Source organism: Nicotiana sylvestris, chromosome 7, assembly GCF_000393655.2.
Source record: "Nicotiana sylvestris chromosome 7, ASM39365v2, whole genome shotgun sequence".
Lineage (NCBI taxonomy): Eukaryota > Viridiplantae > Streptophyta > Magnoliopsida > Solanales > Solanaceae > Nicotiana > Nicotiana sylvestris.
In genome coordinates, this window is record NC_091063.1 from 171,500,019 (window position 1) to 171,527,659 (window position 27,641).

The window sequence follows — 27,641 nt, forward strand, 5'->3', positions numbered from 1 at the left end:
TGGAATGTGTGAATCCAGAGTGGCTTATACTTCCTTGACCTGCTGTTTACATTCCTTGACCGCACAATAGTTCTGTACTGCATTACAGGCTTGCACGTTCCTTGCACGCTCTGATCTGAAAAAACCTTCCAGTAGATTGGCATTTACTCTTGGTGATTCAGTGAAGCCAAAGACAAGGGACAACATAACAGCTGACATGAAAATCAGATGCTTTTCTGTGACTCTATTGGACAGCTTATGCGGAATGGTCTGTAGACCTCAGAAACTTTGTTAGCTTATATGATTTTTCTTCGTTTTTGGCTATTTATTTGTGCATTTATGTATTTTCAGGTAACACCTCTTTTTGATGCAACAATTACTAATATTAAGCTTGCAACACATGGGCGACTAGAGGCAATGAATGCTGTTCTCATTTCTTCAATGGCTGCTTCCACCTTCAACACGCAATTAGAAGCGTGGGAGCCACTTGTTGAGCCTTTTGATGGAATATTTAAGTAATATCTTTCACCATGCACCCATTGTCATTTGTTACTATGTTGACTCATTTTCTTCTGTTGTTGCTGCTTTACCACATCTGTTATTCTTCATTTTGCAGGTTTGAGACTTATGAGACCAATTTACATCCGCCTTCAAGAGTTGGTACAAGGGTAAGAGTTGCTGCAACCAGCATTTTGAACATAAATCTGAGTGCAGCAAATCTTGATGTATTGGGGCAAGCTGTCGAGTCATGGCGAAAGCAGAGAGAACTGGAAAAGAAAGCAATTAAGATTAAGGTGATTGTGTGATGCTCAAGATACACTTCAGTTACTGTTGGTATGTTTCTGATTATTTCTTGCTTCTGCAGGAAGCTCGTTCTGGGAATGCACATCAAGATAATACTAGTTTTGTGGCACTGGATGACGACGATTTTCGGACGGTGGTGGTCGAAAATAAACTTGGGTGTGACATGTACCTGAAAAAAGTTGAGCAAAACTCAGACGTATTTGAGTTACTACCTCCTGATAATTCTGTTTCTGTATGGATTCCACCTACAAGGCATTCTGACAGATTAAATGTTGCCAATGAGTCAAGGGAACCTCGACGTTATGCTGCTGTGCAGATAGTTGAAGCCAAGGTTGTTGACATACTGATTCCTATTAGTGGGGTTTGCTGTCATGGAACCTTAGTTGCTCATGAGGTTCTCATTTTATTTCTCTCTCTAACAGGGTCTGCCTGTCAATGATGACGGCAATAGCCATAACTTCTTCTGCGCTTTGCGCTTGGTTGTGGAGAATCAGGATTCAAATCAACAAAAGCTTTTTCCTCAGAGTGCAAGGACCAAATGTGTGAAGCCACTAATTACTAGAAAAAATAACGTGGATGAAGGCACCGCTAAATGGAATGAACTCTTCATATTTGAAGTTCCTTTGAAGGTAATTGGCAGAAAGGATTAAGAGAGATGTATACTTATAGGCACTCTTTTTCCCCATTTGCTTAAACTTTGTAATGAAACAGAAATAAGAGTAGAAGGGCGAGAACAACGTGTCAGTAAATGAGTATGGAGGATATGTATGACAGTATCAGTAGAGCTTTCCCATATCTTTGGATGTTTTTTAAGGCTATTCTTGAACACCATAAGGTAGTCTTAACTCTTAAACGAATGGCCAAAAACCTGCTTCCCATGAATAACATGTTTACATGAAGACATTCGCCTACTTGGAAACATTCTCAATCTTTTCTCAGTCCAAATCCTCCACCTATGGTGGAAGTTATAGTTACTAGGAGCATTACATTCCTTTCAGCACATCCAATAAGCATTTTCCATTCTTGCAATCAACCTTCCATTTTCTTATAGGGGCTGGCAAAGCTGGAAGTGGAGGTGACAAACCTTTCTGCAAAGGCCGGAAAAGGTAACTTGGTGCTTTAAAGCATATTGTTCTTCCTTATAAACTCCTAATCTATTTATTTGTCAAGGAAAATGATAAATTACAATCTGAAATTTTCTCCCCGTATTGATATTATACTTTCAGTTACATAAATGGTGTATCTCTTGGTTTGTATTTCCATTTTCTGTCTCAGAATGCATGCCAGAGAGATTAGTCACTGTTACAGCTTTCTGATTTTCATATGGAAATTGGAAGGGAAAAGCTTTTCTTTGCAATTTTGTTTAGCTATAGCTTAACTGAAAATGAAGGAAGTTTCTTCCATCTCCAAAAATAAAAAAAAAATGAAGGAAGTTTCTTCTGTTCTGAAGGATTGTTAATCATAAATGCTGTAGTTTGCGGAACTTCAAATTTCTTAGTCTCATGATTTGGAGTTTTACTTTTCTTTTATTAGCTAGTTTTATCACTTCAGTGCACCTTAGCCTCCCTCATTCTACTCCATCTCTTATTAATATCAGTTCTTGGTCTCAGAGAAGTTATAGTGTTATTTGACTTCCTCTAAAAACAGATCAGCGAGGCTGGAGTTTGGTTTTATTAAATTGTATTAGTTCGATTAATTGATTCTAAAATATGTCGTTGCATAATGTCAATGCAGGTGAGGTTGTTGGCGCATCGTCCTTTTCCGTTGCACATGGTCCAAGTATTCTAAAGAAGGTTGCTTCACTCAGAATGCTGCATCAAGTGTCTGACGTTGAAAACTTTGGATGTTATCCTCTAAGAAGAAGGGTTAGTTGCACTGCCGCGTCTTTCATCTTGGTTCTTTTCTGTTTCTGTAATGTTGGAAATTTTACTGTGACAATATTACATCTTTCTGTGCTCATATTTCCAGGGCCAACTTAACAGTAATGAGACAAATTCTTGTGGCTGCCTTTTTGTCTCAACGTCTTACTTTGAGAAGAAAATAGTATTAAACTTCGAAAATGATGAGGGAGAAAAGAGTGGTGCTAGTGATACAGGGTTTTGGGTAGGACTTACACCTAAAGGTCCATGGGAGAGCATCCGCTCCTTCCTACCGCTATCAGTGGTCACCAAAACATTGGGAGATGATTTTGTGGCTTTAGAGGTTGTCACCAAAAATGGAAAAAAGCACATAATTTTTCGGGCACTTGCTACAGTTACGAATGATTCAGATATCACATTGGATATTTCGCCATGTCACGAGTCCATGATTCATACTCAGGATCTATCTTCAGAAGGTAGAAATTATAGCATATTTGTTGAGGAGATTTTTGAGAATCAACGCAATCATCCAGTTTCTGGTGGAAATGACCCAGGGCGGTGGAGCACTAGGGATTATGCCTATTCCTCAAATGTGGGTATTACCTGACTTCTGCTTTTAAAATAGTTGATGTTGATTAGCTTTTGTTGACCTTTCCTCTTTTATTGTGAAGGACTTTTTTGAACCTACCCTGCCTCCTGGATGGAAATGGATATCGTCTTGGACGGTTGACAAATCTCAGTTTGTTGACATTGATGGATGGGCATATGGACCTGATTTTCAAACCTTGAAGTGGCCACCAAATTCTTCCAAGTGTAGCACAAAGTCGGCTCACAATACTGTTCGTCGAAGACGTTGGACTCGTACAAGGCAGCAAGTTAAGGAGAGGGGTGCAAATAACACAGATCACATTGTTACTAGTCCTGGTTCTTCGGCTATCTTACCTTGGAGATGCATGTCCAAGGACTCTAACCACTGTTTACAAGTTCGTCCACGCCTTGATTATTCTCAGACTCCTTATTCGTGGGGTCATCCTATTGCTGTGGGCTCTGTCTTTGGCTTGGGTAAGGACCAAACATCTATCGAAAGCAGTGCACTTTCTCGACAAAATACTGTAAGGCAGGGAAACAAAATACCTATTTCTGCATTGAAGCTAAACCAGCTTGAGAAAATGGATCTACTTTTATGTTGTCCTGGTGGCAGTGGTAAACAGCTTTGGCTCTGTGTTGGTACAGATGCCTCTGTTCTTCACACAGAGCTAAATGCCCCAGTTTATGATTGGAAACTATCAATTAGTTCTCCCTTGAAATTGGAGAATCGGCTTCCTTGTGGAGCTGACTTCACGATCTGGGAAAAATTGAAAGATGGCAACACTGTAGAGCGACATCGGGGTTTTATGTCATCCCGGGAGACCGTGCACATATATTCTGCGGATGTGCGCAATCCTATATATCTGATGTTATTTGTTCAAGGTGGTTGGGTTATGGAAAAGGTAGTTGTTCCTGGAGTAAATATTTGCATATTTATGCTTCTGGATATCATATGGGTGTCCCACACAGACACACACATGTACATAGCATTTTTACATTGCAAGAAAAGATTTTTGTTTGTAGACCTGCTCTGATCAGCTTTTTTCCTTTATGCAAACAGGACCCCGTACTCATCTTGGATCTTACGAGTAACAATCATGCTTCTTCATTTTCTATGGTTCACCAACAAAGAAAAAGGTTTGTATTGCTTGACATAGAAGTATATGCACCAAGAAATGGCTCATTGAGCAACATCCTCACTGTATTTTTTTTTTTATTTTTTTTTGGTGTTCAAAGTTGGCCACCAGCAAAAATGGCCATCTATATAGAACTTAGAAAAATAATTGAAACAAACAAACAAATAAATACATCAATTGATTAATTATACGTCAAACCGGAGTAAGTTGGGGCTTGGATATATTAATGCTTTGTGTCATTCAGCTCTAAAATAAATATAGCAATTATAATAATACTTCATTCACTATAGGATGCAGCGAGAAATCTATTGACAAAATAATTAGATAGAAAGTTTAGCATGGTGCTCTGTCAAATTATTCCCATTGGATAAACTCTCTGGCAAATTCTTTCATAAAATACAAGGCCCACTAACAATTTTATCAAAGAAGTGTGCCAAAGCATAACGCCCACCCTAATGCAAAACTATATAGGCAGAAAGCAAAGTAAGAACAACAATAAATTTAAACAACTCTTTTCTAGTCTTATTAGTAACTGCTTTAAATTACTATTAATAATAATAATATTGTTATTATATTCTTAGTATTGTTGTTGTTAAGCAAAAGAAAAACTTCTGGCCTAGAATCAAAAGAGCCTACAAAATAGTGATTTTCCTTGTTTTGAAAATTATTTAGAAAATGGACATTGGGCTACTTTAGCCTCAAAAGCTAGCTCATGAGTTGAGGATTGCCCGAGACTATATAAGGAGACTACAACTCATTCCCTCAACCAATATGGGATGCTAACTCTATGACAGCAAAAGTTTGAAATATATTGTCTATGTTTATTAAAAATTTTGGGTTTGAATGAGAAAATTTTGGGTTTGCATATGCGATACACATCTATGCAATATAGTCAAATGGATAAGTCCGGTTTGACATTCCTTGCACTATCAAATGACTAATCTAAATTAGTAGTTGCCAATGAGATTTTCTGTTCTCTTAATGACCTTTAAGAAAAATAATCCGCATATGATCTTAGTTGTCTGACGAGGAGTTTTATCAATGTGCTTCTCACTTATCGCATGTAAGGTGCCTGTGTGGTAATCTTGTGCCTTTCGGTTTCCTCCCTTTCTCTTCCTCTGTGAGTGGGAGATGGGTGAACCGGCAGAAGATAGTTCCATTTGGTGGTTTTCAATCTTGTTTCAGGAGTTACCAAGCTAGAGCTCAGTCTTTCCATTACACTAGAGCTGCATTTTTTAAAACAACAACAACAAATCCAGTAATTTCTCACAAGTGGGGTCTGGGGAGGATAAGGTGTATGAAGCCTTACACCTACCCTGGAAGCGAAGAGAGGCTGTTTCCAATAGACCTCGGTTGGAAAAAGGATGAAAAAAAGTAATGGCAAGTAGGAACAACACCAAGATAAAAAGATCGAACCCAAAAAAAGCAGTTAAACTCTAGGTAGTAATAGCAATCTATGAGTAAAAGGATATCATGCTAACACTAATGCTGGCAAACTGAGTAAGACAGAGAAACGTTCGACTACCTACTAGCCTTGTACCCTAATCTTCAACCTCCACACCCTCTTATCTAGGGTCATGTCCTCAATCAGTTCCAGTTGCACCATGTCCCGCCTAATCACCTCTCCCCAAGACTTCTTAGGCCTACCTCTACCTGTCCTGGTACCCACCAGGGCTAACCTCTCACACCTTTTAATTGGGGCTTCTATACTTCTCCTCTTAACATGTCCAAACCATCTCAACCTCGCCTTCCGCATCTTATCCTCCACAGGGGCCACTCCCACTTTATCCTGAATAACTTCATTCATTATCTTATCTAACCTGGTGTGCCCACACATCTATCTTAACATCTTCATCTTAACTACTTTTATATTCTGGAAATGATAGTTCTTGACAGGCCAACACTCTGCTCCATACAACATAGTCGGTCTAACTACTACCTTGTAGAACTTACCTTTAAGTTTCAGCAGCACATTCTTATCACACAAGACACTGGAAGTGAGCCTCCACTTCATCACACAAGAGCTGCATTTCTTACATTAATTAATTTATACAGAAAAAGTTATGTTTCTATGCCAAGTGGAAAATAGGTCTCTTTGTGCGTTTGTATATGCTCCTGCGCACGCGCACACACATACGACACACAATAATTTTTCTCTGTAATTATCTGTTTGTGGAGACTATATGTGATACTAGTTTGTATGTGTTAGATTGTTATGTGCAGTGTTTTGGAGAGCGAGAAGCGGAAAAAAGCGAGGAGGCCTATTTTCCATGTGAAGCGAAGCGAGCACTTTTTTCATGTGAAGCGCAATTTAACACATAAATAAAAAAATTTAATAGGTATAGATAAATGACCAAAAACTCAATAAAAATAACATATTAAGCAAATGTTTCAATTCTTAAATCAAGAAATAAATAACAGATACTAAAACTAACAGTGAAAAAAAGAAAATAACAAAAAAACAGAGCACACAGAGAAAAACAGAGCACACAGAGAAAAACAGAGCATAAATTAGGACAGAACAGAGCAATAAAAACTGAAAAAAATAGAAAGAAGAAGAGAAAAAGGAGTCGAATAGTGAACTGAAGAAAATCAGAAGAGGAAGAGAAGAGAAGAAAGAACTGAAGAAGAAGAAGAGAAAAAGAGAAACTTACTCGAACAATGTAGTCGTCGCTTGCAGCAGAGAAGCAGATGTCTGGAAGTATTGTGTGCAAGTGTATTTGCAAGTTTTTTTTTTAAAAACCCTAGTAGATGTCTGGACCTCGCTTAAGCGAACTTTTCTGCGCTTTTTTCATAGCCTCGCTTCTCGCTTTTTAGGGTAAAGCGTGCGCTTATTCATGTGAGTCGTGCTTTAGGGCAGAAAAGCACAGGTCAGTTGCCTCGCCTCGCTTCTGCGCTTTAAGCAAGAAGCGTGCGCTCTGGTTATGTGTAAATAATCCTAGTCCCATATGTAGTAGGAGTAGAATATATATATATATATATATATATATATATATATATATATATATATATATATATATATATATAGGGCTTATTGTATCATTGTTAATAAATAGATTTTTCTCTCGTGCATTTTCACATGGTATCAGAGCTTCAGTGCGAAAATTATCGTTGTGCGTCATTCCAGCGACATCCGGGAAGAAAGATCTTTTCGCCGTGCAATTTTCCGGCAACTTCGTCTTGTTCCCAGGGTTCATCGTTGTTACAGTGGTACTGTGCATATACCAGTACCCCCATTAGATTCGAAACCCTTGTGCGACGAAACCCTAGAAATCCCAGTCCCATCGGAACAAAATAGCCAGTCACCGTGCGTCTTTCCAATTGACGACTCAAGATTGATTTGCATTATCTCCCCACTAGTAAGTGTTGTGCGAAAACCAACACTACCATCTTCGGAAAAGTCGGGCGTCAAAACTCCAATCAATCGCTCCGGTAGAAAGTCCGTCACACGCTTCCACGCGCTGCCAGAACTAGGGTTCCGTCGAGCGCGTATGACACACGCGCCGGCTTGTGGAGCGCTTTCTAGCCAGGATTTTCAAAAATTTCTTTAGGACAGTTGTTTCGTGGGTGATTCCGATTCCACCAGTACAATTTCCTACGGATTCCGAGAAGTTTGGAATTTTCCGGCAGGCTACAATAACTTTTCCGGCGTGTGTGAGCCATTCCAGCCACTTTTTGACAAAACTTCTTCAGGACAACTTACTCGTACAGTTATTCCGAACCTACCCATATAAATTACTTCAAATTCCGACAACTTTTATTATTTCCGGCGTGAACTGTGCACTTTTTCCGACATGAATAGTGATTTTCCAGCGTGAACAGTAATTTTCAGAAAAATGTTTGTGTTTTTTGGTGGTGTTTTACAACCTATTTTGTAGTGTGGAATTCGGCTTAGTCTCACTATTTTCAAATTTTTCCGGCGACGTTTCGGCCAACTTCTGTTTATCAACATGGTTTTGTTGCTCAGGGGGAGTCTAGTGGCCTTGTATGTCGCTTGCGCCGGTCACTTCATGGTCTAGAGCAGTCTCCTCGAGTCTGGTTTGGTAAGTTCAGCATGTGCTATCCAGGTGTTTGACATGACTCGTGATCAGCTTGCAGATATTTTCACCAAGTCCCTCATTGGTCCTCGTATTAGTTATATATGTAACAAGCTCGGTACATATGATTTGTATGCACCGGCTTGAGGGGGAGTTTTAAATGGTATGTGTAAATAAAAAAACTTGTCCTTTATGTAATAGGAGTAGAATATGTATTATTTTTATTTTTTTTTTATGACCGAGAAATCCGTCTGGAACCGATCCTTTGGACCAACCGCAGCCTTCGAAACTCAATGGATAATGGGCCTACCCCTCTACCCTTCTCCACTTAAATACCAGGCTTTGCTTTGCATGGTGTGAGGGCTTGAACCTGTGACCTAAGACACAAATTCACCACCCTTTGCCACTTGAGCTAGGCCCTGGGGCAGTAGAATATGTATTATATATAGGGCTCATTGTATCATTGTTAATAGATAGATTTTTCTTCCCATGCATTCTCACTGTATGGAATCATGCCTTGTACAGGAGGTTGCGGATTAGTGTTGAACGTGACATAGGAGGAACTACTGCTGCTCCTAAAACCATACGGTTCTTTGTTCCATATTGGATTAGCAATGACTCATTCTTGTTTTTGGCTTATCAAGTTGTGGAAATTGAGCCATTGGAAAGCTCAGATGTAGATTCACTTTCACTTTCCAGAGCTGTTAAATCAGCTAAACTAGCATTGAAAACTCCCCCTACTTCAGTGCTCAGTAGACAGATAGGTGCAAGGAAAAACATTCAAGTACTTGAAGTTATTGAAGATTCCAGTCCAACACCCAGCATGCTTTCTCCACAACACTATGTTGGCCGCGGTGGTGTCATGTTGTTTTCATCGCGTAATGATGCCTATCTTTCATCACGGGTTGGCATTGCTGTGGCTCTTCAAAATTCTGAGAATTTCAGTTCTGGGATATCTCTTCTTGAGCTGGAAAAGAAGGTAACATGGATAAATTTTGGGTGATTCACAATGGCTAAAATTACGACTCTCATTAAACTTGGCTTTCCTGCAGCAACGTGTTGACGTCAAGGCCTTTGGTGCGGATGGATTTTATTACAAGCTTGCGGTGGTACTGCGCATGACTTCAGACAGAACAAAGGTATTCTTAATTGTCGTCACTCCTTGTCATGTTGAGTGGTGCTTAGTGGTGAATAGACTGCAGGTTATTTGTCCTGCCAAATTGTTTTCAAAATGCATGTCATTTAACCAACTTTGTCACAAATGTATTTCAGCTTGCCCAATCATATAAGGAAAACAGTCTAGAAATTCTATGCGAAGTTCAAAGTTCTTGATGAATTTTTCTTGAAGAGAAGGGCTTCAATGTGGTTTAGTCCTCTCACGGAATACGTATATTCAATAATAAAATCATAGGCAAATTATTGGATGTGAATTAAACTGAAGTCTTGGAAGTTGCAACATATTCTTCAAAATCATTCTGTCATAATCTGCTTCTATATGTGTTCTGATGTTGCATTTAATGTAATAATTCCTAATTTCTTCTTGCTTTTCCTAGATCTTCCAGAAAACAGAGTTTTGATCTTTCAGATGTCACTCAGTGGAAATCCATGATACACTTTATTTTCTAGCATTACATTGTCAAAGAAGAAAGATGTTTGGCTGCTAAATGATCCCTCAGCTACTTGAGAGGGCCTCTAAGTAATTAGCCCAAAAACTCTCCATGATTTTTTTTCTAGTAGAGAGGATTTTAACTTCTTAGTAAAGCCATAGTAATTATCCCATAAACCCTCCATGATTTTTTCCTAGTAGAAAATAATTTAATTTCTAAATAAAAGCCATAGGAATAGAAGTTCAAAGAAAATTGCCAGCATCAACTGTGATCAGGTTTATCCAAACAGAACTTAATTCTATGAATTTCTCTGATGGCAAGCATCTGATCCTTCATGAAACTATTTCATCAGCTCCAACTGCTGAGTTATGGAGAAGAACAGTTTATAATGAAGCAACAAAAGAATTACAAGGGTACAGGAGATTATATGACACTGAGAATAAAGGTAGACTACAAGTAACAAAACCTGTCTGCAGAGCAATGAGAAAAATAGAATTAGAGAATGGAGAGATCATAGGTTCCAATGATGATGATTGCTAAAGCAATACATAAGAAATTGTCCCACATTATGGATATCTTATCTATCATATGGATAGAATAATTTGAATGAATAGGAAGTCCACATTGGAGCTCAAAAAGGTAAGATGATTCTTTAGAACCAGAAGTAAAACAATTGGTTTAAGTTTTTTGGCATGAGACTCTTATAAGGTGTAAGTTCTAGGAGTAACTGTATATCTGCATCATCTGTTGTGCCCAGATGATGAACTTATTGGTACACGTTTCAAGCTTATGAAGTTCTATACACTAAGTTGATGAACAAAAAGAGAAACAGAACAAAATAAGAGAAAAAGGACTTCTTTGATTGGAGAGTTGCGGGAGCTTTCCCCTATGGATATAGGAGCTTATTTGAGTAGTCAAGTATCAACAACAACAACGACCCAGTATAATCCCACAAGTGGGGTCTGGGGAGGGTAATATGTACGCAGACCTTACCCCTACCCCGAAGGGTAGGGAGGCTGTTTCCAGGAGACCCTCGGCTCAAAAAACAATAGGAGATGATATATTAGTACCATAAAAATGCGTAATAAAAATAACAACAATATATAAGAGATATGAAATATGAAATATAGGATACTAAATACGAAAATACGAAATAGATGGCTGGTATAGTACAACTAGAAGGTAAAGCCCTGCCTTAATAGACGACCAATGACATTCCTAGTCTAACTCCTAACTGGATAGTCTCCCTCTATTGTGTTGTAGAAATATTCACACTCTCCCCTAACCTACAACCCTAATGCTCGACCTCCATAAATCCCTATCAAGGGCCATGTCCTCAGTAATTCCTAAGTCGTGCCATGTCATGTCTGATCACCTCTCCCCAATACTTCTTAGGTCTCCCTCTACCTCTCCGCGTGCCCACTACAGCCAGTCGCTCACACCTCCTCACCGGTGCATCAGTGCTCCTCCTCTGAATGTGCCCGAACCATCTGAGTCTCACTTCCCGCATCTTGTCCTCCATGGGGGCCACACCCACCTTCTCTCGAATATCTTCATTCCTAATCTTATCCATCCTTGTATGCCCGCACATCCACCTCAACATCCTCATCTCTGCTACTTTCATCTTCTGGGTGTGTGAGTTCTTTACCGGCCAACATTCAGTTCCATACAACATGGCAGGCCTAACCACTGCTCTATAAAACTTTCCTTTTAGTAACGGTGGCACTTTCTTGTCACACAAGACTCCCGACGCTAACCTCCACTTCATCCACCCCACCCCTATACGGTGTGTGACATCCTCGTCAATCTCCCCGATCCCCTGAATAACCGATCCAAGGTACTTGAAACTACCTTTCTTGGGAATGACTTGAGAGTCAAGCCTCACTTCAACTCCCGCTTCCGTCGGCTCAACTCCAAATTTGCACTCGAGGTATTCCGTCTTCGTCCTACTCAACTTGAAACCTTTAGACTCAAGAGCATGTCTCCAAATCTCTAGCCTCTCGTTGACGCCGCCTCTTGTCTCGTCAATTAGAATAATGTCATCAGCAAATAGCATGCACCATGGAACCTCCCCTTGAATATGATGAGTCAGTGCATCCATCACCAGGGCAAATAGGAATGGGCTGAGCGCAGACCCTTGGTGCAACCCCGTAATAACTGGAAAGTGTTCAGAGTCGCCTCCTACTGTCCTAACCCGAGTCTTAGCTCCATCATACATGTCTTTAATCACCCTAATATAGTTACTCGGGACCCCTTTATCCTCTAAGCAGCTCCATAAGACCTTCCTAGGAACCTTATCGTACGCTTTCTCCAGATCAATAAACACCATGTGGAGATCCTTCTTCTTATCTCTGTACTGTTCCACCATCCTCCTAATAAGGTGGATAGCTTCTGTGGTAGATCGTCCCGGCATGAACCCGAACTGGTTGTCTGAAATAGACACCGTCCTTCGCACTCTCATTTCTACCACTCTCTCCCAAACTTTCATGGTATGACTTAGTAATTTGATGCCCCTATAGTTGTTACAGCTCTGGACATCACCTTTGTTCTTATACAACGGGACCATTGTACTCCACCTCCACTCTTCAGGCATTCTATTAGTCTTGAATATAACACTAAACAATGCAGTAAGCCATTCCAAGCCTGCTTGACCCACACACCTCCACAGTTCAACCGGAATCTCGTCTGGCCCGGTAGCTCTGCCCCTTCTCATCTTACGCATTGCCTCCATGACTTCATCGATCTCAATGTCCCTACAATTACTTACTTCACGGTGACTGTCGGCATTCCTCGATTCCCCAAGTATAATATCCTGATCCCCTTCTTCACTTAGAAGTTTATGAAAGTATGTCTGCCACCTCCTCTTAATCTGGTCATCTCCCATCAAAACTTTGCCGTCATCATCTTTTATGCACCTCACTTGGTCCAGATCCCGAGTTGTCCTCTCTCTCGCCTTAGCGAGTCGGAATAACTTCTTCTCCCCACCTTTGTTCCTTAGCTCCTCATACATACGAGTAAAAGCTGTTGTCTTAGCCTCCGTCACTGCCATCTTTGCCTCCTTCCTAGCTACCTTATACCTTTGACTGTTCTCTCTCTTCTCCTCCTCGTCAGTGCTCCCTACTATCATGCACTTGATATACAACTACATCGAGTAAATGCATTTCTATTAATACTGGTCTCCATGTTCGTGCGTTGCACGAATATCGTATATCAATATCACAAAACGTGTACTTTAAATAATAAACTTTCAACTCCATAGGAATTATAGATATAATTTTTAAAGTTCAATAATCAGTTTCTTAAAATTAATTAATTTAACCAACTCATCAATAAATTTTTGATCCATTAAAGCACAAAATGGAATTAAATATTCTAATTACAAAGTTATACACTTAAAGTTGTAAAATAAGTTCAAAGAATGCAATAAAGTGGGAGACATAGTTTGTGTTAGGTTGTTCTTCAAACAGCCTGCGGTCTTATTACTCTGCAGCATGCACGCCTGCCAACAAAAATTGCCACATAGGAGAACCTTTGAGTAACAAAGTTATTTAACATTATTTTCTTCAAGAATTGTATTACAACTACAACTGAATCCTGATGCCAATATTGTCCACTTTGTGATTATTGTGGAAATAAATATTAATCGTCTTTAAAGGGTATAATAAAAACCTCACATGTAAAATTGAAATTCTCAGCTTTATACAATTTAAACCATCAATGTATATAAACAAAAGGTAAAATATAAATAACAAAACATAGTTGATTAATATTTTTCTGAAAATCATCTTTAAGCAATAGTAACACGCACCAAAACAAAATTATAAACACAAGAAACAGTAGATTAGTTTTTTTTTTTCTTCTAACACCATCTTTATGAAAGGAACAACAAAAATAGATAAAAAGCCTTTAGACTTGTAAAAGAAATCTTGAAATAAATACGCAAAGTTTTAACATCTAACCTCTGTAAAAGCAGTACATGCAGACGAGAAGCTGGAGTGCAGAATGAAGCAGCAGCAATTGACATAGGATTCAATGATTGGTATTTGTTTGAGGGTTAGCTATGTAGATTTGTTCCCTTAAAAGGAATTTGAATTTGTGCTGAATTCTTGCCAGCATAATGTGAATAGAACATTATGGTCAAAAAAGAGGTCAGTGGCCAATTTAATTAATCAATATATGATGTAATTTAAGGAGAGAAAGTGGCAGTAGGCAATTTAGTTAGCGTTTTTGTTTATAGGCTATTATTACAACTACAACTTTTGATATGTATTTTCTTCCAATGAGATTCTATTTCAGTGACTTATCCCTCATCTGGTAAAATTCTTTGTCATAATATCTATTGTGTCCTACCCTTTTGAATTCAATAATAAATAGGACATAATAACTCAAATAACGAAAACATAGGAACTTAATTAGGATTAGAAGTTCATAATTCGTGCAAAGTTGTAAATATACAATTTTATCCAATATAGAATTATCTTTTGAAGAAGTAATTTATCTTTTAAAGGACCTAAAAGTCAATCATTTTTCCAGGAATATCTTCGTCTTGCACATTTGGTGTTTTAACATTCGTGCTTTTATAATAATACAGATATATTTACAGCATGTAGGCCTCTTCTACTAGCTGGCTAATCCCACCACGTATGAGATTTTGTCACTTGGTCACTTCTTCTCCTCCTTCTATGAGCTTCAATTTTTATAAAATGAAAATAATCATTAAGAAATAGAGAGGAAAAAATTTTCCTCAGCCAGATCTAGTAGGGAATACCTGGCTTGAGCATTGAGTGTGAGATCCCTACTTACCCAAAGCGGACTGAAAGAGAAATATAAAATGCTTTTTAAAAACATAAGAAATGGCCATCTTCTTAAAGCTTTTAAGGTTTTATCATGATGTTTGGTAAGTCCAAAACATTTCAGCTGTTACCTCATACTACTATGACATGTCTAGCCCATTTGCCAAACACCAGGTTTGTGTATAAATGTATATTAATAACTGTATATTAGTATAATTATGGATTGATTAAAAGAAAATGATATGTTAGCCCTTCATTCATTCGGGTATTAAATTAAAGTCACGAAAAGGTCAAAGAAAAGCTATGTTAAAAGTAGGACTTGGCTTTACAGGTCTGGAAAAGACAACATATGAGTAGAAAATTTTCTTTCAGTGAAATTTTCTCAACAATAGGCATCATATTAGAAAATTCCTAACTCCCAACTTACAGATTAGCAAGCTTTGAACCATCAGGATGATACGAAAGTTACTCTTGGTACCAAGTTGTTAGGAGTCGTGACATCAAGAGAAAAAGAGAAATATTGTGCAGAAATGATAGTCTTTGAAGGATGTGCACAGGAAGTATTTTTATATCCCTACTTACTGGCTGATTTGAAACATGTAATATCCATGTATTCTGAAGTATCTGATTCTTGAAGATGTCAAATGCAAGAAACGACTGAGATGACTATTTAATACTGAATGAGTGATCCATCTGCAGGTCGTCCATTTTCAACCACATAGCTTATTTATCAATAGGGTTGGATGTAGTGTGTGCCTGCGTCAGTGTGATTCTCAGTCAGTGGAATGGATTCATCCTTCAGATCCTCCAAAACATTTTTCATGGCAGTCTACTAAAGTGGAACTTTTAAAGGTTGGTATATAATCAACATTCGCTTTGCTGTTATTCATAGTCTCCCTCAATACAAAAGTTAAATCTGTTATTTCATTCTTATGATCCATTCTTATTTCTCTTTCTCAGTTGCGGCTTGATGGATATGATTGGAGTGCACCATTTAGTGTTGATAGTGAAGGTGTTATGTGTATTTGCTTGAAAGATCAGATCACTGATAACCTAATGCATCTCAAGGTTGAAGTGAGGAGCGGAACAAAAAGTTCACGCTATGAAGTCATACTTCGTCCCAATTCTTTCACCAGTCCTTACAGGTTTGACTGTTATCACATACTTCCATTCTGATGCTTCTTCTCTCTGGAGTTTTGACATTTAATACTCGAGTCATTAATTTATTCTGTTTGAGGTGTTCGTGTTGTCATTACTTCATTCTAGTGAGAATGGCACCGCATGTTTGGTTTCGCTATGATAGTGTTCTTAAATACCATTGATATTGGATGAGCTAGAAAATCCTTACATTTTGTAAGCTTGAGATAGAATATCTCCAGTGGATAGAGATACTAAGGCTGGTAAAGCTTGTCTCTCTTTTTTTTCCTCCTCTTCTTGGGGAACTTGGATAAATTGTATTTGATTGGATGATCTCAGTTTCATCTCAATAGATGTTCTTATGTTATCTTTCGCTTATCCTTTTTTACAGCAAACAATAGCTTTTGATGCCCTGTTTGGGTTCGATTATTTCTCCTGCTTTAACTGTCATTTTTATTAAATCGGCCCCTCAACTGTAATAGTTTTTGGTTAATATGCAAAAAAAAAAAATGAGAATTAGTCATCTGGTTTAGAGTAAAAATATGAAGCATATGCTTTCAACTCTAGAACTGGAGATATAGAAGTGGTAGCTATGGATTAGAAGAGCCGTCGTCCCGATCATATACCTGCACTGAAAGCAATTGAGAAAATAAAAAGGAGCCCATTCATTGTGGCTGATATAGAGGTTGTGTCTGCCTACAGTGCGGTAAGGCACCACCCTGTTGTGCCTGCAGCCAACGCCGGCGTGTCAGCTTAGTTATCCTCATCAGACCTGCTCTAGATCCCAAGTCTCCATGGTCGTTCTTTTTAACATCTCTTTCTATTCTTCTAAGTAATGCTATCAGTCACCTCGGTGCTGCTTCATTCATTATGCTCTTAAATTTCACGAGTTAATTATTCATTGGGATGAGGAGACATGTTATTCTTTTGGGTCTTGCTGTTTCTTCTTTTTTCAGATCACATAAGTTTCCATTGTCATTTATGGAATGGCTGGCAGGATATAGGACTTTTTTTTGGGTAATTAATTTTATTATTTCCAGGGAAAATATTTATAAGTATAGTAAAAACTCTATTAACTATCCGCTTAGGTTTGGACATGCAGCCCCAAACCTAGTGTCGTCATAACTACGTAACACTAAATCTAGCTATATGCAAGATAACTCTTGAAATCTTCTAGCCAGATTAGGACTCAAGCTTCCTCGACAATGAATTTCTTGGATTATCGTTTTGACCAGCTCCTCACATCTCCTCTGTTGCCCGCGAAAAGTTCGTCAATTTCTTTCTTGCCAAATATAGTACACACAGTGGCGGATCTGCCTTGGAGCTATTGGTGCCTGTGAACCCATGCTTGTGGCTCTAAATTTGTATTTTTACCATACATTTTATTTTTAAAAAGGTGATATATTCTTCTGTCTCCCCCATGCACTCAAATGAGTGTTTGGTGCACTGGCTCAACCTTTTACCATAAGACGCATGCTTTGCTAGGAGGTAATGAGATCAAATTTCATTTAGAGCATTCTTTTGTTTTTGCCCCTTGTCCGCAGGCAAGTGCCAAACTCTTTCTTTATCTTTTTTCCTTTTTTCCCACAACCAAATAGCCTTAACCTCTCTTTTTTTTACCCTCTTGAAAAAGGCTTAGCATTACACTTAAATATATTAGCTAAAAGATATGTACATCATCACTATAATTTTACTATCTTGATAGATTACTTACTATTAGAGGTTACCAATCAAATGGTTGTGGTAAGAAATTACCTAAATTAATCTCTAAGCAAACATAATCGGTAATACTAATAATTTACATCTTTAGTATGTAAATTGAACTTTTCGGGAGAAAAAGAATACGTCTATCTCACATATCTCTCATCATCTACCAAGCCCCCAACTCTAGTGACTTTAGAACCTTAGCCTGAAAATTGCTTGAATCGCAAATTTGGTAGTTGCGACTCGTCCCTCTTTCGTCGTTGTCAGCAGTGGTGCACCCATCTTCTTGAATTTCTGGATCCGCCTCTGAGTACACAGTGCAAGTTAGAAGCATCCAATACATTGTTGCTGATGGTTGCTTACCTGTTGCATGCTTTGTAGCCCATTGTATCTCTTCATTCCACCCATTCACATCTCTTTTGACACCAAGCCAGTATAATAATTTTCTCCATACTGCTGCTGAGTATTTGCATCTGAAGAAGAGGTGATCATGTTCCTCTGTACCTCCTTCACATAGTTAGAGTTGACCATTCGCACTTCTTCCAACATTTTATCTCTCTTTATTTTCAGTATCTGTCATTAAAATTATCAACTTGGAATATTCTGCCATGACCTTCTCTACCAAATTACTGACAGTTTGTGTTCACAGGGTCGAAAACCGCTCATTGTTTTTACCTATACGTTTCCGGCAAGTGGATGGTGCTAATAATTCATGGAAATTTCTTCCTCCCAATGCCTCAGCTTCCTTTTCTTGGGAAGATCTTGGTCGAAGACGATTGTTGGAGGTCTTGATTGATGGATCTGATCCTGCAGCATCACTGATTTATAATATTGATGAGATATGTGATCATCAGCCCATCCATGTCTCTGGAGGACCTGAGAAAGCTTTACATGTCATTATCCAAAAAGAAGAGAAAGTTAATGTAGTCAAAATCAGTGATTGGATGCCTGAAAGTGCAACCTACGCTATTTTGAATAGAAATCCTTCTTTATTACCCTCTTCTGGAACTAGTTCTGTGTCTCAGCAAACACTTTCTAACACAGAAAGTGAATTCCATTTCATAGTTGAGGTCGCAGAGCTTGGATTATCAGTTATTGATCATACACCAGAAGAGATATTATATCTGTCAGTCCAGAATCTTGTGCTCTCATATTCAACAGGATTGGGGTCTGGAGTCAGCCGGTAATAATATATTTGTGCCTTCTATATAGGCGATGGATGCTATACTATTTTACTCCTGTTTAAACTTATATTATTTATCTATGAAGTTACTGATTTAACAGATCTGAAATTTTATTATTCAGGTTAAAAGTAAGAATGAGGGGTATTCAAGTGGACAATCAATTGCCTTTAACTCCAACCCCAGTACTCTTCAGGCCGCAGAGAGTTGGACAAGAGAACGATTATGTTTTGAAATTTTCACTGACGCAGCAATCTAATGGATCATTAGATCTATGTGTATATCCATACATAGGTTTCCAAGTTAGTAGATGAGCCCATTCCTCTTTTATGAAAAGACTGCTCCCTTCTATTCATTTCTGCTATGCTTAGTATTGCTAATATCATGGGGGCACATTTCTTTCAGGGACCTGAAAATTCTGCCTTTCTAATTAAGATTCATGAGCCAATAATTTGGCGACTGCATGGGATGATTCAGCAAACCAATCTAAGTCGATTGTACAATACAGAAACTACTTCAGTCTCTGTTGATCCCATAATACAGATTGGGTAAAGGTTCACGTTTATTATGCTATTATTTAGTTTCTGAAATGTCCTAAGCTTTTATTGTAAAAGGTCTTTTCTTATTGACAGTGTTCTCAACATATCCGAGGTCCGCCTGAAGGTTTCTATGATCATGTCCCCAACACAAAGGCCAGTGGGTGTTCTAGGGTTTTGGGCTAGTCTGATGACTGCGCTTGGAAACACTGAAAATATGACTGTAAGCACTTTCTGGTGCTTCAACTCAAGATTTGAATTTTTGTTTGCTGTTTTTAGGGGTTATAATTCTGGGGTCATTTAGTAGCACTGGATCTACAATCAGGAAGCTTAATGCACTTATTGAGGTAGCTTAAAACTACTTATAAAGATAGACCTCTCTAACTTATACAAAAAAAAAAACTACTAAACGAAAGAGACCTCTCTAAGTGCTAGGACCTTTGGTAATTCTCTTATTAGAAACCTGCACCCTTTCGTATATGCAGTCTGCAATCAAGAAGAGTTTCATGTGCTCATGTATTTACTTTGCTTGAATGAACGCTTGGTAACAATTCAGTCTTGGTCATCAACCACTTCAATGTTCAGCTAGCATGGTTGTCATTTCTTTTTGTTCTCAATACTAGGACCATTATGTATGGATTGTTTCTTGGTCATGTCATCTTTGGGCTCCCTTTTGTACCTTAGCTGTTAAGTTGAATCTGATTGTGTGGTTTTTTTTTCCATATTATATCAGGTCCGGATAAACCAAAGATTTGTGGAAAATGTATGCATGAGGCATAGTGTTATGATTGGTAGTGCTATCGCGAACATTAAGAAGGATCTTCTTAGCCAACCTCTCCAGCTACTGTCTGGTCTTGATATATTAGGCAATGCCAGTAGCGCACTTGGACACATGAGTAAAGGTGTTGCTGCGTTATCAATGGATAAGAAATTTATTCAAAGCCGACAGAAACAGGTTCATCAATGTCTAACTTTTCTCTCATTTTTTTCTATTTTTTTCTATTTTTTTGTCTTTTCTTTGTGAAATTTGCTAAAGATGCATGGAACTTTATCTCTTGAACAGCAATAAGTACCAAATACATTCTTGCTCTTGGAAATTTTGTTCGAAAACAGGAATGTCTTGGAATAAGAAAATGCTGCAATTGAACTCTGATCAATGGGATGGTGCACCAGAACTTATCATGTTAAAAGCAGGGCTCTTTTTATATGATTTTCCTCTGTCAAACTTCTTTAATGTTTTCACTGTCCAGTTAAACAACAACAACAACATACCCAGTGTAATCCCACAAGTGGGGTCTTGGGAGGGTAGTGTGTACGCAGACCTTACCCCTACCTTGTGCAGGGAAGGAGGTTGTTTCTGATAGACACTCGGCTCAATGAGAACAAAAACATAGCAATTAATGTGATTCGATGATTGATTACAAGTCATGTAAAATTGCTAAAATTTATAAAACATAAATCTTTGTTTTTTACCTTATCTATAATGTGCATGTTGTGCCGCAAAAAAACAGGAATGCCTGGGAACAAGAAAATGCTACAATTGAAATCATGTGGGATGGTGCACTAAGAATTAACATGTTATTGAGCAGGACTCTTTTTATATGGTTTTCCTCTGTCAAACTTCTTTAATCTTTCAATGCTACTGAATAGCAATTAATGTGATTCGACCAATAATTTACAAGTCATATTAAATTGTCTGAAATTTAGAAACTGTTGATCTTTAACTTTACCTTTTCTATAATGTGCATGTCTTCATCTTTATTGACATTGTAACACTTCCAGGAAATGTTAATGTCCCTCCTAAATGTTACATGTAATGTTGAATTTACATTTATGTTGTGGAATACACTGGGTGATTGTTGTTGTTATTGTGGAAATTTGGTTCTGGTTGATATTCATTCTCTCTGGCCTATTCTTTTGTTTCAGGAGAGCAAAGGTGTGGAGGACTTTGGTGATGTTATTAGAGAAGGTGGAGGAGCATTTGCAAAGGGTCTCTTTCGAGGTGTCACTGGAATTTTAACCAAACCCTTGGAAGGTGCCAAAGCTTCAGGAGTTGAGGGTTTCGTACAGGGTGTGGGGAAAGGGTTAATTGGTGCTGCTGCTCAACCTGTTAGTGGTGTCTTGGATCTTTTGTCAAAAACAACTGAAGGTGCCAATGCTATGAGAATGAAAATAGCATCTGCTATTGCTTCTGAAGATCAACTCCTTCGAAGGAGGCTGCCTCGAGTGATAAGTGGTGATAATCTTGTTCGACCCTATGATGAGTATAAATCACAAGGACAGGTAGAGAACTTGGTCTACTTTGCTTTCCTTTTCTTTCCTACTTTATGACATTCTAATATGCTTGAACATGAGATTCATAGCAGCAATATGCTACACATTAAGTGCGACAAGCTACTAAGGACCCTTGCTTCCTTTCTTTCCTGCTATTTGACGTGCCAATATACTCGATCATAAGATTGAATAAGGAAAAAGTACCAAATATTTGAAGCATATAAATAGGAATAGTACCGGTGATGTAAGTCTTAACTGAGAGAGTAGGAATAGTACCCTGAACTTGGAAGTATGGTGGATGATAGGTCCTTCCAATGGTCAACCCATTGTAGTACAGAGGACGTATGGCATTTTTGGTGTACTGCACATTAAGATTCATGAGAGAGACTTGGGCATGATTACTATTGTCAGTTCAAGATTATTTTTGTGACGCCCATGACGGAGGGCGGGCCAACGAGGAGGGATCGACTGGCAGGCTTCTAGGCTGGCAAGCTTCTGAAGAAGGGTTCCCGCATCGGAATGGGATAGGAAAGTGAAGAGCTTTATAAGGCATGACACAGGTTCACATGATACGCACGCTTTTGAGGCTCGATGTGGACGTATCCCGAAAAACATCCGTGTGAGTCCTAGGCTGAAAGCGGACAATACGTGCCATGAGCTTGGGTCGTACAAATATGGTATCAGATGCGAATCTTCCTTGATACGATGGTGGGGCTGAGGAGTCCCAAGGAGGGTGAATGTGACGCCCATGACGGAGGGCCGGCCAATGAGGGCGGTTCGAGCTGGACTGGCAAGCTTCTAAAGAAGGGGTGCACATGTCACCTTAGGCAAATCCCACATCGGAATGGGAGAGGAAAGTGAGGAGCTTTATAAGACATGATACAAGTTTACATGGTACGCATGCTTTTGGAGCTCGATGTGGCGTAGCCCGAAAGACAAATCCGTGTGGGCCTAGGCCCAAAATGGACAATACGTGCTATGGGCTTGGGTTGTGATAGTTTTCTGTCCAACTAATTGGTGGTTCTCAATATAGCAGTCTGAAGCTTCGTGTTGTACAAATTTTGCCATAGGAAAAGGTAAGAAGTAACCTAAGACATACTGCTGAGATTTCTCTAAAGCCATGGTATAAGAGTCAAATAACAGTCATAAAGTCAAAGTCATTTTCTCAACAGGGAACAAGTAAAAGAAGAATCTCTTGATGTTTGGTAAGAACCACGCTAGTAGCAATGAAATTATCAAAATATTTTTCAAAATTAAATACATTTTATTTCCATCTCTTTAAGCCTTATTTCTAGTGCAAGCAAGAAGTGCATTGCTAGTGGCGGTCTCTTCAAGCCTTATTTCTAGTGCAAACCAGAAATTCATAATTGTGTTAATAGGGGAAATGCAAGCATAACTAAATATTTTTCCTGGGGGGTTTGTATATGATCAACTGATTAAGTATCCGAGCTTTAAGTTTCTGGTTATTCTGCAGTTACTCTGACAAAGTGTCAACTTATAGTATATTCGTCACTACTGTCCATGTAATTCAAGTAATCTTCTTAAAGAACCAGAGAATTTTTTCTAAAGAGAACTTTATATTGCCTCTCCCATTTTATGCGTCTCCATTTGATTGAACACAAAATTTAAGATGTTAAACTCACTTGTGTATTTGTTTGTAGCATTGAAAAATTACTTTGATCGAGAAAAAAATACATTGAAACTTGAAAAAATTCAATTTCATGAAATTCTTGGAAGTTGTACAACCTAATATCATCAATGTTGTACTGTCAAAATTTTAGAATGTCCTAAAATAGAAAGAGTATCATATACATTGGGGAAGTAGAAAGGATTTTCTATCCATGGGCATAAATTCAAGAAAGGAAACAATTTTTTGCAAGCTCGGTTGCACGTGCTTTATCCCTAAGTCAAACTGCTTGCCTGGTGCTTCATAAGTGTTGTCTTAAAGAGGGTGACACCAAAAAAAATAGATCAAAGTGAGATAATAATTATTAAAGAAAGGTTATGAATGAGTATGTTGGTCACTAGAAATAGTAAATTAGAAATTTAGTATGAGAAAACTAGTCACTAGAGCTGAATTAAAAATTTCAGATTACATCTTTGCATCTAAATCAAAAACCTTAAGTGGTTGTTTAACTTGATATGATTTAAAAAATTCAAAAATTACATCTTTGCTTTTGAATCAAAAATCAGAAATTGTTGTTTAACCTGATTGACATGATCTTTGTGGAAGTGTGTGACCATCTCATCTAAACGCTTAAGTTGTTAGAGAGAACACACTTTTATTTACTTAATTATGTCTTTCAACACACCCCCTCACGTGCGAGCTTGATTCTTTTTGATAAACCGAGCACGTGGAAATTCTTTTTGATATTGGATGGTAGTGAGACTCGAACCCATGACCTCCGCCTGCTCTGATACCATGTGGAAGTGTGTGACCATCTATCTCATCTAAACGTTTAAGCTGTCAGAGAGAACACACTTTTATTTACTTAATTATGTCTTCAACAATTTTTACTTTATATATTTCATTTTAGTTGCTTTTATTCCTTTGTCCTTATAATTGTTATTTGCTTTCTGTAGTTCTTTGTGTTTTGGGAAATTATGTATTTTGCACCTTAAACTTGTCCGGGAAAGTCACTTGCACGCCTAAACTTTGTGAGTGTCCTGGAAAGAAGAAGAATTGCTTTTTCTTTGTTCCTTCTTTTTGTAAATGAAAAGAGGTTTGAAAGTGGTAGGGGGAAGATGAGCGGCTCAGCTCCAGGGGAAATGGAAGAAACCGAAAGAAGAAAAGGAAAAAGAGAACGAAAGAAACAAAAGAGAAAGAATAAGAAAAATACTAGAAAGTAAAAAGGTTTTTGTTACACTTGACGCGACTAATTAAGTATAATAAGTTGTAACGTCCAATGAAAATGACATATGCACAATTTGATGAGTTTTCAACATTTTTTCGCTTCTCGCACGCCTTCAGTAAGGTGAAAACAATTTCTTGGCTACATCACCTCTCATGGGATGTAACTGACTTTTTGGGATAAGTTTGAGGTATAAACTATGTATTTTCCCATTATTTTTTCTTGCATTACATGTATATTTTAATTTCCCATTCAGCCTTTCTTCGCTAAAATGAACTCTTCAGTTGCATTTTATGCTTTAAGCCCTGTAGAATTTGGTTCTTTTCTACACTTCTGCAGTACCATGTTCGAATATTTATGAGAATAAGTTAAAGTTATGCCATATAGGTTTCAGAGTTGTGTTATAAGAAAACATCAAATATAGTTGTTGGGTCTGAACCAAATTATCTTCCAATTGAAAGGAAAAGTAAATGGGTATCGTAGGAGCTAAGATTTCATGAGTAGCTTGCGAAAATTGTGAACAGGCCAACAAAAAGTGTGGTAATGCAAAAAGGTGAAACTGAGGTAGTGCAAGTTGATTGATATACATAAAGATGCAGATAAAAATGTTGCTACCAGATTTGAACTTTCTTCTATGTGGACTACATGAATGAAGTCTTTCTTGCACATATTGTACCTGTTTCCGTGCTCCTCCTGTTTGCTTGTGACTTTTTATTGCATTACTTGTGGGTTCAGATTTACATTCAGGTGTAAACTAAGAGTTACTCTCGTCTTTGTGAAGGCAATCTTGCAACTAGCAGAATCTGGATCATTTTTTGGCCAGGTTGACCTTTTTAAAGTACGTGCGAAGTTTGCCTTGACCGATGCCTATGAAGACCATTTCATGCTACCTAAAGGAAGAATAATTCTTGTTACTCACCGGAGGGTTATTCTGTTGCAAGTAAGTGAATAAGTCAAATCAGTTGAATAATTGAAAAGGGATTAAAACTCTTTTTTCATCCGAGCATTCTTTCGCATCTGAACCCTTTTCCTGCACTGTTTTGTGCACTTATCCTCAAACTGAAAATAGTTTCTACTTTGTCGTTGGCAGCAACCTTCAAATCTTATTGCACAAAAGAAGTTTAATCCGGCTAGAGATCCATGTTCAGTTTTATGGGATGTCCTGTTGGAAGACCTGGTGACTATGGAATTGACTCATGGAAAAAAAGATCTTCCAAATGGTCCCCCTTCACGGCTTATAATGTATCTACAAAGTCGTTCTCTGGAGGGAAAGGACCAGGTTCGTGTCATAAAGTGTCATCGTGAATCTAATCAAGCATTTGAAGTTTATTCTTCTATCGAGCAAGCAAGAAATGTTTATGGACAAAGTCAATCAAAGGTATATGTTTATGATTTGTGTAAGAAATTAAGTGCACTTTGTGATCAACTCCAGCGCAAATAGGCTACTGAATATTGGAAGATGCATGACCATGTGATTATTCTGCTAATATTTGTTTATTCATGTATATATGTTTGTGTAATTGTTTCCCCCTGATCTTCAGGCATTGGTTAAAACAAAAATGACTAGACCATATTCTCCTATCGCTGATGTGGCCAGCGCTGAAGGAATTTGCACCTGGTCTCCTCAACAGATGCCTGCTTCGACTTTTGGAAGCAGTGAGCAATGAAGGAATAAACAACGATGGTAGCAAAAAAGTGAAGGATGTTATCACCAACTAATATCATTTCAAGTTAGCTATAGTTTTCCATGGCTAAAATAGCACAACACCCGCAAGGTACGAGTGGCAATAAGCAGGACTAGTCAATTTGCATCTTCACATTAGAAATGCTTGTATATATGTGTATCCGCCTATCTGGTAGATGCGCTAGAAAGTTTTTAGGAGCAGATGAAACCCTGGAAACTTGTACAGCTTCTTGCGTCCCTTTTATACCTGTACTATAAGTAGGTAGGTAGGTGGTGGCCTAAAATCCCATAAGCCAAAAAACACATACAAGTAAGCTTCACCATGCGCCATTGCTTAGAAACTGTACAGCTTGTGATTTACCTTATATATCTCCATTAGTCCTAATATTTCCTTAGATATACGTCGCCTACATATTAAGTCAAACCTGAGTTTTTCGAAGGGAATTTTTTTTGTAGCAATTCCCTTGATGTTGTTGACCAACTTCTCAGCAGTTGCAAGTGAATTTCATTTATTGTTTGCTATTTTCCTGCTGCGTATGTTCTCCCTTGAAAAGGTAAAATGTTTCTGTTTGTTTCACGCCAGATTCATCCCTACTCTTTCTTCTGGAATAGTTTAGGCTGGAGATATACACTGCATTCTATAAATATATGGAAAGCTATGTGGGGATCACCCACTTTAAGAGCATTTGTGTCTTTAAATACTTTATCCACATATTGTCAATCCATGTATTCTTATTCCAAATTATGTTCTGCATCAAGTAATATATAGATTTCTGCATAAGTTAAAATGTAATACCCTAGCAAACACTCAACTAATTCGAAGTTTTTTTCTTCTTCTTAAATGATTAACCAAAGATTATTAGTTATGTGAATATCTTTTTCCCTTATGCAGCCAATTAAGGATTGTATTATTTACGGAGGAATTCTGTAATATGGTTATTCTGCTAATGCAGCGATTAGTAATACAAAGATTAATAATGTAAAAATGACTCATGCAAGAATTATAATAGGGGAGTAGTACAGTGATTATTTCTTTAATGATTGATATATTACAAATTAGTATGCAATATATGAAAAGGGAGTAACAAACATTGTATAACTAATGGTGATTTTTAAGTGGAGATTAGATCTCCTTAAATCCAATCATCATTGTACAAATTAATGCTGCATTTTTATCTACAAAGCCATGGCGAACCAATGAGCATTGGTTAATAGGTTGTTTTTTATGGACCCATCAAATTTCAGGTGAAGTCTGTCAAAAAAGATTTACAATATTGGCATATACTATACACACGAAAAAGTGAGTATAATCATAAATTCGTATGTCATGACCCAAGAAACACCATAAAATGAACCCGAGAGCCATGGCAAAGCAATGAGTATTGGTCACTAGGTCGCTTCATATGGACCTATGAAATTTCAAGCTAATCGTAGTTCGTTAAAAAAATTCAATAAAATTAACATGTACCA

General features: G+C 38.0%; 1 protein-coding gene across 1 annotated transcript in view; it reads left to right on the forward strand.

The window, feature by feature from the left end:
- LOC104249147 (uncharacterized) overlaps window positions 1–26,693 on the forward strand; it is a 97,962-nt gene extending 71,269 nt beyond the window's left edge. The window contains exons 43-65 of the mRNA XM_070152647.1: window positions 89–247; window positions 331–494; window positions 596–773; window positions 845–1,114; window positions 1,206–1,412; window positions 1,835–1,889; window positions 2,518–2,648; window positions 2,752–3,234; window positions 3,314–4,132; window positions 4,291–4,367; window positions 8,929–9,382; window positions 9,456–9,542; window positions 15,503–15,655; window positions 15,764–15,948; window positions 18,294–18,827; window positions 18,950–19,127; window positions 19,231–19,373; window positions 19,458–19,584; window positions 20,095–20,316; window positions 21,288–21,644; window positions 25,269–25,427; window positions 25,578–25,865; window positions 26,029–26,693. Of these exons, the coding sequence (XP_070008748.1) occupies window positions 89–247; window positions 331–494; window positions 596–773; window positions 845–1,114; window positions 1,206–1,412; window positions 1,835–1,889; window positions 2,518–2,648; window positions 2,752–3,234; window positions 3,314–4,132; window positions 4,291–4,367; window positions 8,929–9,382; window positions 9,456–9,542; window positions 15,503–15,655; window positions 15,764–15,948; window positions 18,294–18,827; window positions 18,950–19,127; window positions 19,231–19,373; window positions 19,458–19,584; window positions 20,095–20,316; window positions 21,288–21,644; window positions 25,269–25,427; window positions 25,578–25,865; window positions 26,029–26,154 (5,556 nt within the window). The 3' untranslated portion in view covers window positions 26,155–26,693. The remainder of the gene's footprint in view (window positions 1–88; window positions 248–330; window positions 495–595; window positions 774–844; window positions 1,115–1,205; window positions 1,413–1,834; window positions 1,890–2,517; window positions 2,649–2,751; window positions 3,235–3,313; window positions 4,133–4,290; window positions 4,368–8,928; window positions 9,383–9,455; window positions 9,543–15,502; window positions 15,656–15,763; window positions 15,949–18,293; window positions 18,828–18,949; window positions 19,128–19,230; window positions 19,374–19,457; window positions 19,585–20,094; window positions 20,317–21,287; window positions 21,645–25,268; window positions 25,428–25,577; window positions 25,866–26,028) is intronic.
- Window positions 26,694–27,641: the final 948 nt, after the last annotated feature.